Source organism: Myotis brandtii, unplaced genomic scaffold (genome assembly GCF_000412655.1).
Source record: "Myotis brandtii unplaced genomic scaffold, ASM41265v1 scaffold38, whole genome shotgun sequence".
NCBI classification, from domain to species: Eukaryota; Metazoa; Chordata; class Mammalia; order Chiroptera; family Vespertilionidae; genus Myotis; species Myotis brandtii.
The window spans coordinates 6,312,330-6,326,863 of NW_005364596.1; the positions used below are offsets into that span (position 1 = coordinate 6,312,330).

A 14,534-nucleotide genomic window follows, 5' to 3' on the forward strand; every position below is an offset into this window, starting at 1 on the left:
GACCAGCATGCACCACCGAAACGACTCCCAGAGGCTGGGGAAAGCTGGCTGCCCGCCAGAGCCGTCGTTGCAAATGGCAAATACTAATTTCCTCTCCACCTTATCCCCCGAACACTGCAGACCTTTGGCGGGGGAATGCATGAACAAGCTCAAATGCGGCGCTGCTGAAGCAGAGATAATGAATCTCCCCGAGCGCGTGGGGACTTTTTCCGCTATCCCGGCTTTAGGGGGCATCTCATTACCTCCAGGGGTCATCGTCATGACAGCCCTTCACTCCCCCGCAGCAGCCTCAGCAGCCGTCACAGACAGTGCGTTTCAAATTGCCAATCTGGCAGACTGCCCGCAGAATCACTCCTCCTCCTCCTCGTCCTCCTCGGGGGGAGCTGGCGGAGCCAACCCGGCCAAGAAGAAGAGGAAAAGGTGTGGGGTCTGCGTGCCCTGCAAGAGGCTCATCAACTGTGGCGTCTGCAGCAGTTGCAGGAACCGCAAAACGGGACACCAGATCTGCAAATTTAGAAAATGTGAAGAGCTAAAGAAAAAACCTGGCACTTCGCTAGAGGTCAGAGGAGATGATTTCTTGTTTCCCAGTCTACCCCCCTCTCTCCTTTCTCCCCTCTCCTCTCCCCTTCAGGGCTTCTTGTCTGGCTTCAAGATGCAGTACCCCTTTCCCGAAGCTTCATTCAGGCTGTGAGATGCCATTGTAGGTGGTGTGCGGAGGGCACAGCGTCTCCACCGCCTCCCCAGCTGCACTTCCTGTGGAACCGCCCTCCAGATGGGAAGGGCGTCCCTCCTTTTTATCTCTGGGGGAAACCTAATGTAATTGGTTTGAAAAATCAGAAGTTTCACATTCAGGATGGTAAAACATTTTCCTTGGTGGTTAAAATACCCCCCTCCCCTTCTAATTATTTTTGAAAGCATCTCTGCCCAAAGGATTGGACACATCACATTCTATATACTTTTATTGGCTAGGAGAGGCTTCTAGTGGCCCAATTATAACAGTGAGGACCCAGTTTGTGGCACACAAGCCTATGTGCCCATTGAAACACACACACACACACAAACACACACACACACACACACACACACACACACACACATCATGGAAGCTGAAATACTTGGATTCTAAAGGGGATTTTCTACCTGCTTCTAGAATAGTTTTTCTCTTCAACATGTTTCCCATTTTATTTTCTGCAGATCTAGTATTTTTTTTGAGAAATCAGAAATAGTATGGAAAGCTGAATGCCACCTGCAATTTTTAAAGAGATGTTGATTTAGAATAAAGGAATACAATTAGTTCATTAATACAGGTGATCCTAATTTTATTTAAGAATTGTTTTACATAGTTTCAGAAAGAACTCAGTTACCAAAAGATACATGCTTTGGGCTCTGCATTGGACAAAGTAAGCATTTTGTGGTCACAGAATTGTTCTATACACAAGCACAGTTTTGGTTGATACCTTATATGGTCTATAACAGTTTCCTTTTCTTATATGTCCTTACAAGAGACAATGTACTGATGATCACTAAAGTAAATGTTAAATTAGACGTTTAATTATGTTAAATACAGAGATTGATATGTTTGGTGGAAACAGATCAATGGTAACTTGACCAAACAAAAAGAGTGGAAATGGAAAACCACAGGTAAATGGTTTTGGTAGTGTTTTTAGCAAAGAAATATGGACAAATAATCATAATTGGATTCTTGATAAATTTCACAGAGTAGATGGCTAGATGATCATATGAATATGAGACCACAGGTGGTAGATTTAGCATTTGGGAGTATTCTGTGGGCTGGTTTGTAGGGTGATAGTGGCTCTCACAGTTATCACCAGAAGGGCACCTACATGTTCTTTTAAAAAATAAAGAACACTGCTTAAAGGAGTTTTATCCACAAAGGACTGGTCTTTAAGAGAATAAAAGATAAGATTTGGAGATCTTTGTTGCAGTTTGAACACAAATAAGGTACAGATTTTTCAACAAAAATTTATTAATATAAAGTAAAGCAAAAAATACTTTGGGATTCCAAAAATAATCAGTATATATTGATAGCATTATTGATTGTGATCGGTTCCATCAAAATGTTGTATATATTCCTCTTTATATGAGTACTCATCTCTTTGTTGAAAGTTTGACTTTACTCCAGAGCAGTTTATTACATGTTATTTGGCAACTCTGCTAGCAAAGATAATTACAATGATTAAAATGCAGCTCCATGTCTTTTCTTAGGCCGCAAAAATTAGTTTTTAGTTCTCTTTTCTAGATCAATTTATTGTAACTTCCCTAGGTTTCTAAGGCCCATGGGAAATGAAAATTCAGTTCATCCTGAAATTTCCTGTGAATACCTGGTTGATAACTATTACCTGTCTTTTATTTTTCCTTTTGAATTATGATATTGTCTAGAATTATAGATTTGGTGTTGCTAGTAGGCCTTGTCTTTAGCTAGACCCTACATGGTGCTGCCTACATACCGATTTAGGGTATGTAGTTCATAGGACCAATGAATAATTCTGGTTCAATCAGTAAATAATCACTCTGAAGGAGCTTAATGTGAGTGCCAATAGGTTTTCTGTACTAGTTTCTATGCTGATTTATCCGTCTAAACACATTTCATAAATTTCCTTTTGATAGTTTTCCCACAATCTTGTGATACCTTAGGCATTTCAATCACATATTATTCAATAGTATTGCTTTTTCTTATTTTTTAAAATCCAAGTGCTTAAAAGTTCTGTTGCTCTTCAGAAGGTGGGGTGCGAGTGGGAGGGGAAACACATTTCTCTCTTTGTAGAACTCTGAAGAAGTTCTCCTAACTATATACTACTCATCCCACCAGAGAATGGGTCATGGCTCAAGGCTAAGATTATTAGTGAAATGTTCTTTGTCAAAAAGAAAGAAAAAGAAGTTGTGAGGTTTTTGCTTTGTTTGTTTAATTGACTAAGATTCTATCTAGGTCATTAATAAAAAGCAATGGTGGCATGAGTGCCTTAAACACATGTGTAACCACATAGTTAGGGTTCTAGGAAACCAGCTGGCCACATGTCAGAGCGGCAGGGTTCACATGGCTGAACCAAAGCTGCAGCAGTGGTTGTGGGTTGGTGAAGAGTCCTCCTACTGGCCTGCTTCCCTCTTTCATTTGGTCCCTGTAAGTTCTCATCATCTGTGGAGACGCATTTCTCTCTTTTTGTAGAATGAAGAAGTTGTCCTAACTATATACTACTCATCCCACCAGAGAATGGGTCATGGCTCAAGGCTAAGATTATTAGTGAAATGTTCTTTGTCAAAAAGAAAGAAAAAGAAGTTGTGAGGTTTTTGCTTTGTTTGTTTAATTGACTAAGATTCTATCTAGGTCATTAATAAAAAGCAATGGTGGCATGAGTGCCTTAAACACATGTGTAACCACATAGTTAGGGTTCTAGGAAACCAGCTGGCCACATGTCAGAGCGACAGGGTTCACATGGCTGAACCAAAGCTGCAGCAGTGGTTGTGGGTTGGTGAAGAGTCCTCCTACTGGCCTGCTTCCCTCTTTCATTTGGTCCCTGTAAGTTCTCATCATCTGTGGAGACGTTTTAGAGATTGGATAGACACCCTAGCTGAGAATGGTGATTTGGGGGTTTATTATGGATGCTACCTGTGGATTTCAGGAGTAAGTTCAGTAGTTACTATTTGCTGGCTTTAAATTATGAAATCCAGTAAATATGTGGATCTAATCATTACTTATATTCTTATTTATCCCTTCAAACCTCCTGTGCAATTCTTTTATTTGACTTATTCTCATCCCAAAGATTGGAGGCATACTCAGATTTTCTGGGTGAGTAAACTGAAATGAAGATACACTCACATGATTGTTTTGGGACTCTTGCCCACATTTTTTAAAGCCTCCCACCTAGCATTCTTTTCAAAAACTGCTTTATTTCCACATTTTCTTCCTAGTCTCATGTTAAGAGCATCTTAATGCCCCAGAAATAGGCCTATTGAACACCCCTTTAATATATTTCATATGATAACAATGCACACAAGACTAATTTAATTTTTCTATGCTATTGTGCACTATATATTTGCACATAACACTTCATTTAGTCAGTTACTATATTTAAAAATCATCCATCATTAATTATTTAAAGCAGTTATTACAGATGCTGTATCCCCCTTATGTGACAAAACGTGTTAAAAGCTTGGATCCTAAATGATCCACAGTCCCAGATACTTTAAGAAACATGTGATTTTATATTATGATAAGTTGCATAATAGCACTTTGTGTCATACAAAGGTAATCTTTCAGTTTTTGTATTCATAGCAGTTCTATTTCTGACACTAACTTTTTAAAAATATCCCAACCTGATATGTATAGCTCAAGGGATGAAATTGTCCCATGGGCAGCCCCAGCCTCTTAGGCCCTGAACATTGTTCAGGTGACATGATTGATCTCTGTGGGACAGCATTAGAGACCACACAGATCTGGTTTCTCTCCCATTAGCTGATTTATGGAATTACATTAGTAAGCAGGGCCTCAGGAGATTTCCCTGCCCCCACTCCTGGCTCTGCTGTGAGTTACACACACACACTCACTACCCAGGCTTCCCTTGTGTTAGTGGAAGGACTTGAAAGGGACACATTAGAATGAAGAGACTGGGGAACTGGACAGTCAGGAAAAAGGACAATTCCATTCTCCTTCTTTTTTCTCTTTAAAATTTATCTGCTGAATGCGCAGGCCAACAATAACTTTCCATAAGTTAGGTTGAACTTCTAACGGGTTTGGTGGAAAACATCCATATATTGCCCCCAACTTGATAACTGAGAGTGTTTTTTTGGGGGTGTAGGACACATTTCATGTGTAGGCTGTTTTAAGAGCCCCAACCACACAAATGGCAATTGGAAAATTCTGGAGCAAGCATTGTCTGCAGTTTGAACAGGAAGATGGCACCTACTTCCTGGAGAAATTCATCTGATGATCATAGTAAAAGAAGTGTGTCACTCACACTCAGAGTCTGTGTAGTTAAATAATAAAAGAGTTGATAATTGAACATGCCATAAGTTTTTGAAGTTTGGTGACTTAAACATTTTTATAGGTAAAATATAGGTTTTATAGGTTTTATATCTTAAATGGAAACATCTAGTCGTTTGTCATTTAGAGGAGGTTTCAATGTTCAGTTTAAAGAATCAAAAACATACCTGTATGAAAATATAAATTTGTGCTTTAATCTCAAAATGCAAATATATAACTATCAAAGGGAAAGGAAAACTTTTCAATATATTTAAACAAAATAATAGTATAGTAACACTAGAATGTAATAAAGAAATAAGACACTGAATTTCATATAGGATAAGAAAAAAAGCACAGAAAAGGTTAGCTTGGACTAAAGTAACAAAATAAATATAGTTGTAGCCAAGGTATGACTAATACAACTTCCCATCACCAGGTTTAATATAAGGTAGTCAAAGTTGTTTTTAAAGAACCATACATTTTTGATAATTGCTAAATGAAAATAATACCTCCACCTATCCAAATATGTAAATTATAAGCAATCTTTTGAATGTTAATTAAGAATAGTAAAATAAAAGCACTTAAAATCCATTTTTAAATGATCCTATAAGAATGTTTGTTTGAAATTCAGTCATCACTAGACAAAATGCAATCAGAAAGCCAATCAGAACAATAAACAACAACAAACTGTAGACTTTAATCAGATAAAAACATTTGGATATTTTAAATAAGAATGGAAATTGTATCTTAAGATGAGGGAAATAAAAGTTTCTTGATTTTTAAACATTTTTATGAGTAGATTACTGTATTGCTGCATATTTTGCTTAGTCTTAGCCAACTGTTTTCCTGGATGAAAAGTTAAAAGTTCTATATAGTCAGACTTACAGACTGGTAAATACAGGACAATTAATAAAAATAGTCTGTAAGACTAAATATTGAAAAGTGTCCAAAAGAACGGGCATTTCATCCATGTTTGCTGTGGTTTACCAGTTTGGAGACTGAAGATGTATGTTGGGGCGACCCTGGAAACACTGGTAGAATATTCCTTATGGCTACAGAAGTAAAACATAAAACCATTTGAGTATTCCCCAGAAACAAGTCGCAGTGTTTCATAAACTGTTCTGAAATAATTGGTCCTCTGAGAACTTTACTCTTCAACCTCAATAGGTCAGATAGTCTGAATATGTAGTCCACTTTTATCAGAAGACAATTCATATTTTAAGAATACAAAATGTCCTGCTATTCAATAAATTTCACAAGAGTAGATCTGCTTCCATTTCTGACATTTATTTTTATTCATATTATACAAAATGCTAAAAACTCATTATATATCATACAGCAGATAAAATGATTGAGTTAAATTAATAAGTTAAATTCATGCTTTGTTAAAAGTCCCATGTAAACATACAAATTGGAGAAAGGATGACTTCTCTTTTAGCTTTACTCTTATTTTTTAAATTGGCTTTTAAAAGGCAAAATTTGACCCCAAAGAATGGCACAATCTTTCCTTGTTATAAGAGTGATGTTCAGTCACTCATTAGAATATGAGATGACTTGGCTGGGGAAGCACAGCATTCCAGAAAATATCATTTTTTTTACCAAAAAAAACCACGTGTTTTTAGAAAAGTTTTTTGGTAATCGGGGAATTTTGAGGAGGAGCGCATGTGTAGTGTGGTTCCTTCAGTTGTGCAGTGGCAGGTCTGCTCATCCTTAACATCCTTTTTCATCTAACATTATGCTATGATCCTTAGGCGGTTCAAAATCTTGGGGGAGGGGCACACGAGTGGTTTTATCCTTCAGTCATATCTTGTTCCATCACATGCAAACACCTGTCCTGAAATTGAATTATTCTGCAGGGTAATCGAAAAGCCTCCCTGCATTCGGCATCATATGTTTTCTGTTGTTTATTGAGTTATGTTGCACCAGACTTCAGAGGCGACAGCCATTTAATAATGTTGAAGACTTAGCTCTGCAGGGGCTAAAAGGATCCCAGCAGGCTTGTTAACTTCTACTCTAAAACATTATGAGAAATATTTTTTCCTCTGTGAAACTTCAGGGCTTTCTCTTAATTTATTTTAAGAGCATAAGATTCATAGCCAGGTATGAGAAGGAGCCTTAACGTTTTTGGGGGTTTTTCTATTTCTTAATATCTAACCCACCGATTTCACATTACATTTTTTTCACTTAAAAGAAATGGCAAAGCAAACAATTACTTATTAAAAAACTAATACTAAAGATGTATTTCTTTGGCTGATATATACAAAATATAAATTATAATCATAAAATATTCTACTGGTGTCTTGGATTTTTATTTATTTACTAGAAGCTTGATGCACGAAATTCGTGCAAGGGGCTCCGCCCTCGCAGCCCTGGCTTTGTCTGGAAGGTCATCTGGACAGTCGTTCTGCTATTTGGTTTAATTAGCATATTAGCTCTTTATTATATAGGATAATTAAAAAGTATATTTTTATTTACTTTTGACCACATTTATGATAGGTTGTGGGAAGAGCCACTAGTATAAAGTAAATTACCACTTGAACAATGTTATATACATCAGCAAACTTCTCCGACTTTATTTACTCACCTGTAAAATGGGGCTAATAATATCAGTGTACCTTACATCTTTTTAATATTGCATATAGGTTGTGATCTTTGCATACTGAGAGAAGCTATGCAATTTCTTATTCCTATTTTAAAGTCATCAGTAAAAATAGAGTATAAAACAATTATATTTAGAAATAAATCAGTGCGATAACATGTTACTTAGAGCAGGTAGACATTAAAGCTCAGGTAGAGTATTGCATTTTCTGAACATTTGTCTTAATCATTCAGTTTACCAAAGATCTGACTGGATTTCACTTGGAAAGAGATAAACTCAGTAAACAAGTTTTCCTGTTCTTATGTCTGTCAAATGCCCAGGAAAACTTCAAATTACCCAAGGTAGTCAGTAGATGTGGTGAGCCAATTTAGACAAGTTAGTGCCTCCTCTTTCTCTACCAAAGGCACACCACCACCATTAATTAGTAGATTATGTGTGTGCATGTGTGTGTCACTTTATTAACTCAGTACTTCATTTGGCTATTATTTTCTCTATCTGGACAGACACAAAGGATTATTCTAAATGTGAATCAGTTAGTTTAAGAAAATCGTTGTAAGGAAAAAATGGTTAAATGCTTATCATGAGTTCTAGTTGGAGAACATATTTAACAAATACTGGAATAGTGTAGAGTTACTTTTGTTTTGGAAGATAAGTATGTGGGTAGGGGGAATAGAACAGGTAGACATACATTTTGAGATGTTTTGGAAGATAAGTATGTATGTAGGGGGAATAGAACAGGTAGACATACATTTTGAGATAAGTGAATGAAGTGACTATGTAGAGCTTTCTTTTTTCTTTTTAATAAGAGAATAGTTATAAAATGAAGTAAGTTAGTGGGCAATAATAAAAAAGGCTCGTGGCTTTCTAGGAGAAATTTGTGATAAGCCCTAAAAAGATTTGGAATATCAACCAAGACAGCATTAAAAACAAAAGAGAAAGGAATATTCAAGCCAGGAAGCAATGCGGTACATATTTAGAAGGAACGTTGTCAAGATAAGATACAGAAGTTTTGCTGAGAATGGAAACTGTAAAAACAAGGAAGATTTCCATGACTTTATCAGTACATTTGGTTTGGGAGTCAGAGCCGAGGTTCACGTTCAGTGGTATGGCAGCTGAGTTAGAGACAAGGAAAACAGTTTGTGCTATGGCTGACATTATTTTCACTTATGCCTTTAAAACATTTAGTAGAATAGTTCTAAAGTGTAGCTAAAGCAGAATACGTCCAATATGGGTGAAAAAAATTGGATCTCTTTTAGATCTCATCTGCATCTAAATATCTAAATTAATATTTCCAAAGACTTTTTGAGAAAGTGAAGAAAGTGCCGTACTATGGGGAAAACTGTGCTGAAAGTGCTGTTTCTTGCTCAAGGACTTAAAAACAACCTGGATGATTGATAATGTCAAAAGAATAGAGATCAAGTAGGATGACAAGAGAAAGGCCTGTGTATTTATAGATCAGGAAGAATCATGGGCATTTCTGTGTATTTCAGCAAATCTGGCGAGTTCCAAAGAAGATATATTTTCTCCAAAACTTTACATAGTGAAAAGAGATAAAATACATTTCTAAAAGAATAGACTATGTACATTTAATTGTGTGGAAATGGTGGTTCTGAGTGATGATAAATCAGTGGCAGAAGAATGCCTATTGGGGAAAGGCCTATCTATGGGAAATGTTCTTGTTTATAATAAGGTTAAATGAGATCAGTGATGGTTTTAATGGAGTCAAGAATAAGGAAAAGAGATAAAATTCTCAGTTGCCTATAGATGGATGAGAAGTGAGCAGACGTGGAAACTCCTAGTAAACATGAAATACTTTGTTTGCTCTAATTTTTATTCATGAAAATCAAAATAGAGAACACTGGCCTTTTCCATCCCAATGGAAATGCATATTGGATATTTTATATAAGGCTGCTATATAGAGAGTTAAATTCATTATGAAGTGGAGTGGTTTTGGATTTTCCTCACGGTGATTCTTTTCACATAAGTATGTTATTTATGTGGCATGGAGCTGTGTTTTTCAAATTCCAGGTGACAGCACATTAGTGGTCCATGAAACCAGCGTGTGTTGTTTACCACCAGGATTTTTGTAAAGTAGACTAGAATAGAGCAGGACAGAAAATATGAGTGTGTCACATATAGTAAGAGTACATATTGCTAAACTTCTGTTTCAGTTATGTATGTATCCGTAAATGTGTGTGCATGCATGTGCTAGGCTGCTATGTCAAATGTATTTCTAACTGTTGGTTGCAGTCAAAAGCGTTTGGAAAACACTAGTTTAGTGACAGCAACAACACTATCAAACAAGTCTGTAGTGAGGAGAGAAATTATATTTGTGAATGGAACAATGTTCACAAGATAAAGAGTAACATTTAAATGTGTTTCTATAAATAGTGTGTCTTTACTGTGCCTAAGCAGGTCTGTACCTTTTCTGTATATTTATGAATACACTAGAGGCCTGATGCATGAAATTTGTGCAAGGGGCTCGGCCCTCACAGCCCCGGGCCCCACCCCCCGCCCACTGGTCATTCCAGAAGACCTGCCTTCAGGTCTAATTAGCATATTAGCTCTTTATTATATAGGATGACATGTTACTAAGCATGTGGTAAGCCATTGATCAATTCAATTTAACAAATACTTAGGTAGGGACTGTTAATTTCTAAAAGATGTAAGTGTTGTGGATAAAAACACACAAACACATGTACTACTTTTTATCAATATCCATGTAAATTTCCTAACTCTATATCTTATTTCATCCAAGATATTTACGATCTTAATTCTCAGTCCAAGATATGGACACACTAAAAATGATTAAATTGAATTTAAAAAAAAATTGGCAGCGTCTCACACCTATTTAAAAAATCTTGGGATTTCTTGGTTCATCCCTGGCTTAGTTCTTCCCCAGACTCAGATAAGAAATACAAACTGCTACCTATGATCTCTACTTGGCTACATCATGTGGTTAGGTAGTATTCCAGATTTTTTTAGGAATAAGAAAAAAAAAACTTGCCTTAAACATTTAAACATACTGAGAATCTACAGAATGACTTGTTATTTCAAACGTATTTTACAGAATACTGGAAACCCTTGTTTGACTTGAATAAGAGAAAGAACCATATTGAAAGAGAGAAGTAAAGGAATAAAGCGGGGGGGAAGAAAGGGAGGGAGGATGGAGAAATGGTGGGTGGGTAGGCAGACCATAGTGTTACTGATTAAAGGGAAATCAGTAGGAACCTGTGGCAGGAAAGATTATTATGGTCAAGTTCATTTTCTTGTGTCTGATTTAAATAAAAAATTAGTGGAAATGGTTAATGTATCACAATATTTGGAAAGATGCCATGAGTCTGGGTATAGACCCACTAGAATCATTTAGCATTGTTTTTATTTACCAAAGTGTGTGTGTGTGGGGGGATAGTTTCAGAGAAACTAGTGCTTTTTTCTTTGAATTTTATTTTAAGAGTAATTCTTTCAAGCCTGCAATTGGAAACATAGAATGGCCAAGATGGGAAACTCAAAATTAATGATGGCATTTAGAGAGACTGAGGCTACCCGGCATCCATCAGCAACTAATTGTTCAAAAGTAGTATAACTTTTAAATGATTGTAAGGAGAACTTCCTGAAAAATACAGCATTGCACCTATAGAAAAGACTCCAGAAAAAAATGACAAAAGAATAGTAATCACGATATCTTATAAATCCCATGCTCAAAACAAAGTTAGGCTTATTAATTTACTTTCCTGGTTTATGTGGAAGTGACTGTGTCTGCACAAAGATGGAGAACATGATACTTACAGAAAAAGTAGTTCATGCAAATTCCCTGAGGAGAAATTTGAATCTAAGTACTTGAGTCTTGCTGATGTCATGGTAGTGGACAACGCTGAAGAGTGCACATCCTCTTAAGGAGGCAGATTACCCAAAATATGTTTCTAAAGAGCTAAGTAATGTATAATAACGATAAAATTAAATTCTAATAATTGTTGACTGTATACATTTTACTTTTATTATTTCAGAAGAATATTAAGGAGAGAGACCAAAAATTCAGAGTGGTTATGAATTTGACCAATTTATTCAGATAGCAATTGCAGTTATTAAAAAAAACTTTTAAAGAAGAAATACTTCAAAAGCTACATACAACGTGCTCATGAAAAGAATGTTTTTCTTTTTCAATAGCTGGTTTTCAGTGATCTCACCTAAACGTATTGTTGTATTAAACAGGAATTAATAGGGAGACTTTGAGGGGAGATATATTTATTTAACTTGTGTCTCAGCAGTGTGTGTGTGTGTGTGTGTTTATTTTCAGAAGTATAGTCATAACCACATACATTATTTTCTGAAATGTTTGAAATTTTCTTTAAATTCTTCTAAGTAATTCATGGACATGAAACATGCTTTGGTTTCTAGGCTGGGTCTATCTCAGTATTTGGGTTTTTGTCATAGAAGATTCTGAACCAAATGAAGTTCAGTGGCTGTATCCAAATGTTACAGAGCTTACCTTAAGAGAACATTTCAATTAAACCTATGTCCACTTGTTAGATAATATAGAAAAATGAATATTTAAAAAATGCTCAGATCTATAATAATCAAAGTGAAGCACCATAATCTGAATTGTTCTTATAGAGGCTAGGTCTAACTATTGTGTTTTACTTGAATATAAGTTAGAGGTTGTCCAAATCATAGTTTTAAAAAATCACTTATTAATATTTTAATTGATTTTTTTTTTGAGAGAGCGAGAGGGAGATGAGAGAGAAACATCTATTGGTTGTCTCCTACACAAGCCCAGACCTGGGATCAAACCTGCAACCTGGGTATGTGCCCTGACCAGGATCGAACTGGCCCACCTTTTGGTGTAGGGGACAACACTCCAACAAACTGAGCCACACTGGCTAGGGCACTTAATTTTTTTTAAGTCCCCTCCTATTTCTTCACATTTGATAGGAATCTTTCTTTTTCTCTTCAATAAAAAAACAGGAAAGTTCACTGCCTGCTTCAGAATTAACCAAAATATTTCAAAATTATTCAACAACGTGCTTATGAAAAGAATGTTTTTGTTTTTCAATAGCTGATTTTCAGTGATCTCAACTAAACGTATTGTTGTATTAATAGGGAGACTTTGAGAGGAGATATATTTATTTAACTTATGTCTCAGCAGTGTGTGTGTGTGTGTATTAAGATTTATTTATTTATTTAATACATTTTATTGATTTCAGAGAGGAAAGGAGAGGGAGAGAGAGATAGAAACATCAACAATGAGAAAGAATTATTGGTCGGCTGCCTCCTGCACGTTCCCCACTGAGGGTCGAGCCCACAACCCAGACATGTGCCCTTGACTGGAATCAAACATGGGACCCCTCAGTCCGCAGGCTCTCTCCACTGAGTCAAACCAGCTAGGGACAGATTTATTTATAATATAACCATCTATATTTATGTATATTCATAAATGACATATAAACAGATACAGATGAAATTAACTTTAGATATTCTTAATCATCCTTGACAGTATAGTATGGATTTCATTAGCCTAAATTTTGCTCTTTAAATCTCAATTTTACTTTTAATTTCCTTTCGCACTCCATCTTATACATAAGGTTAAAAATAATTTTTAAAATAATTTTTCAGAAACGCCTTTTTAATTTGTGGGTCATTGAAATAAATTCCTTTTTTGCAGGTACCATTCTATTATATTTTTGTTTTTGTAAGTCCAAGAACATTTTAATCACTAAACTACCTACTTATAATACAGTAAATGTACTTATTTCTTGGAATGATGTGGTTTGGAGTGTTTTTACCAAAATTAATTGAAATATAATTATATTTGCAGTAATCAAGAGATTTGCCTAAATAAAGTAGTTACATTTGATACTAGGGCCAAAAGTAAATGCCTTTCCTGGTCACTTCTTGATGAGTATGAATCATGATGTTAATTAAGCTGTTACTTTCCTTCCTGCTGACTCACTCCTACCCCATCCACAAATTCCCTTTGGACAGTTGTTTCCCTTACCAGCTCTCCTGTCATATTGACTTGACTTAGTACCTGTACAACGTAATGTATAAACTCGTCTTTCCATTTATCAAAGTTAGACTGGCTCACCTTCTAAAGTCCAGCTACCCCAGTCTAAAGTCATGCCATCTCCGTGGCAGGGTGGCAGTGTTCCTCAAGGATGGGGAGGAAGAGCCCTCTTAGTCCCGAGGCAGGAGGAGTAGCAGGAGCCACAGCCCACAGAGAATCGATGCTAATGAAAAAGCCATCTCCAGTTTTCCACCATGAATCAGAGGAACCCTGGCCACAGCTGTCAATTTGGAAATCAAAAAAGAAAAATATTCCTTATAATCATATTTAAGGCCCCCTAAAATCAGGTCATAAAATTATCCAGTTACTTATTTGGTGCTTTCCTCCTTTTAAAGAGGGGTCTAACATTCCCATTACAGTACTGGTAATATTGATAGGTGTTTTTTAGTTTACATATGGATAATGGCCAAAATAAGATGTGAGTATACCAGTCTTATACAGCTTATATGAGAAGTGAATCTTAATTATGAGAAAAGTTGAACTGCTATATATATACATATATATATATGTATATTATATATGTATATTACATATATATTACAGCAGAAAGGAAGGAGAAAGTAAGTTAGATATAATTTTAAAAGTGAAAACAGTGTATACATACATCAACCCACATATTTTTAAATTAAGGTATTATTAAAATATAAAGTTGCTTTTGAATATAATAGTAAATTACTCCACTGTGAGTTTATCATCTATCATAAATTGTCTCTCATACTTACCTATGCTCTATCTGTGCTTGCTAATAATTCTGTTATAGTTGCTGGATTATGATTTTTAAATATGCTATTTATAAATAGGATCTGGGAAAATATTTCTGCTAAAACCATTTTGGGGCATCTCTAACATTTGCTAAGTATCATTTTAGACCAATTAATTATCCAAAGATTTGT

General features: G+C 35.8%; 1 protein-coding gene across 1 annotated transcript in view; it reads left to right on the forward strand.

Annotated features, from left to right (window-relative positions):
- Positions 1 to 6: 6 nt before the first annotated feature.
- Positions 7 to 14,534, forward strand: part of CXXC4 (CXXC finger protein 4) — a 20,818-nt gene continuing 6,290 nt past the window's right edge. Inside the window, exon 1 of the mRNA XM_014544761.1 lies at positions 7 to 559. Within this exon, the coding sequence (XP_014400247.1) occupies positions 8 to 559 (552 nt within the window). The 5' untranslated portion in view covers position 7. The remainder of the gene's footprint in view (positions 560 to 14,534) is intronic.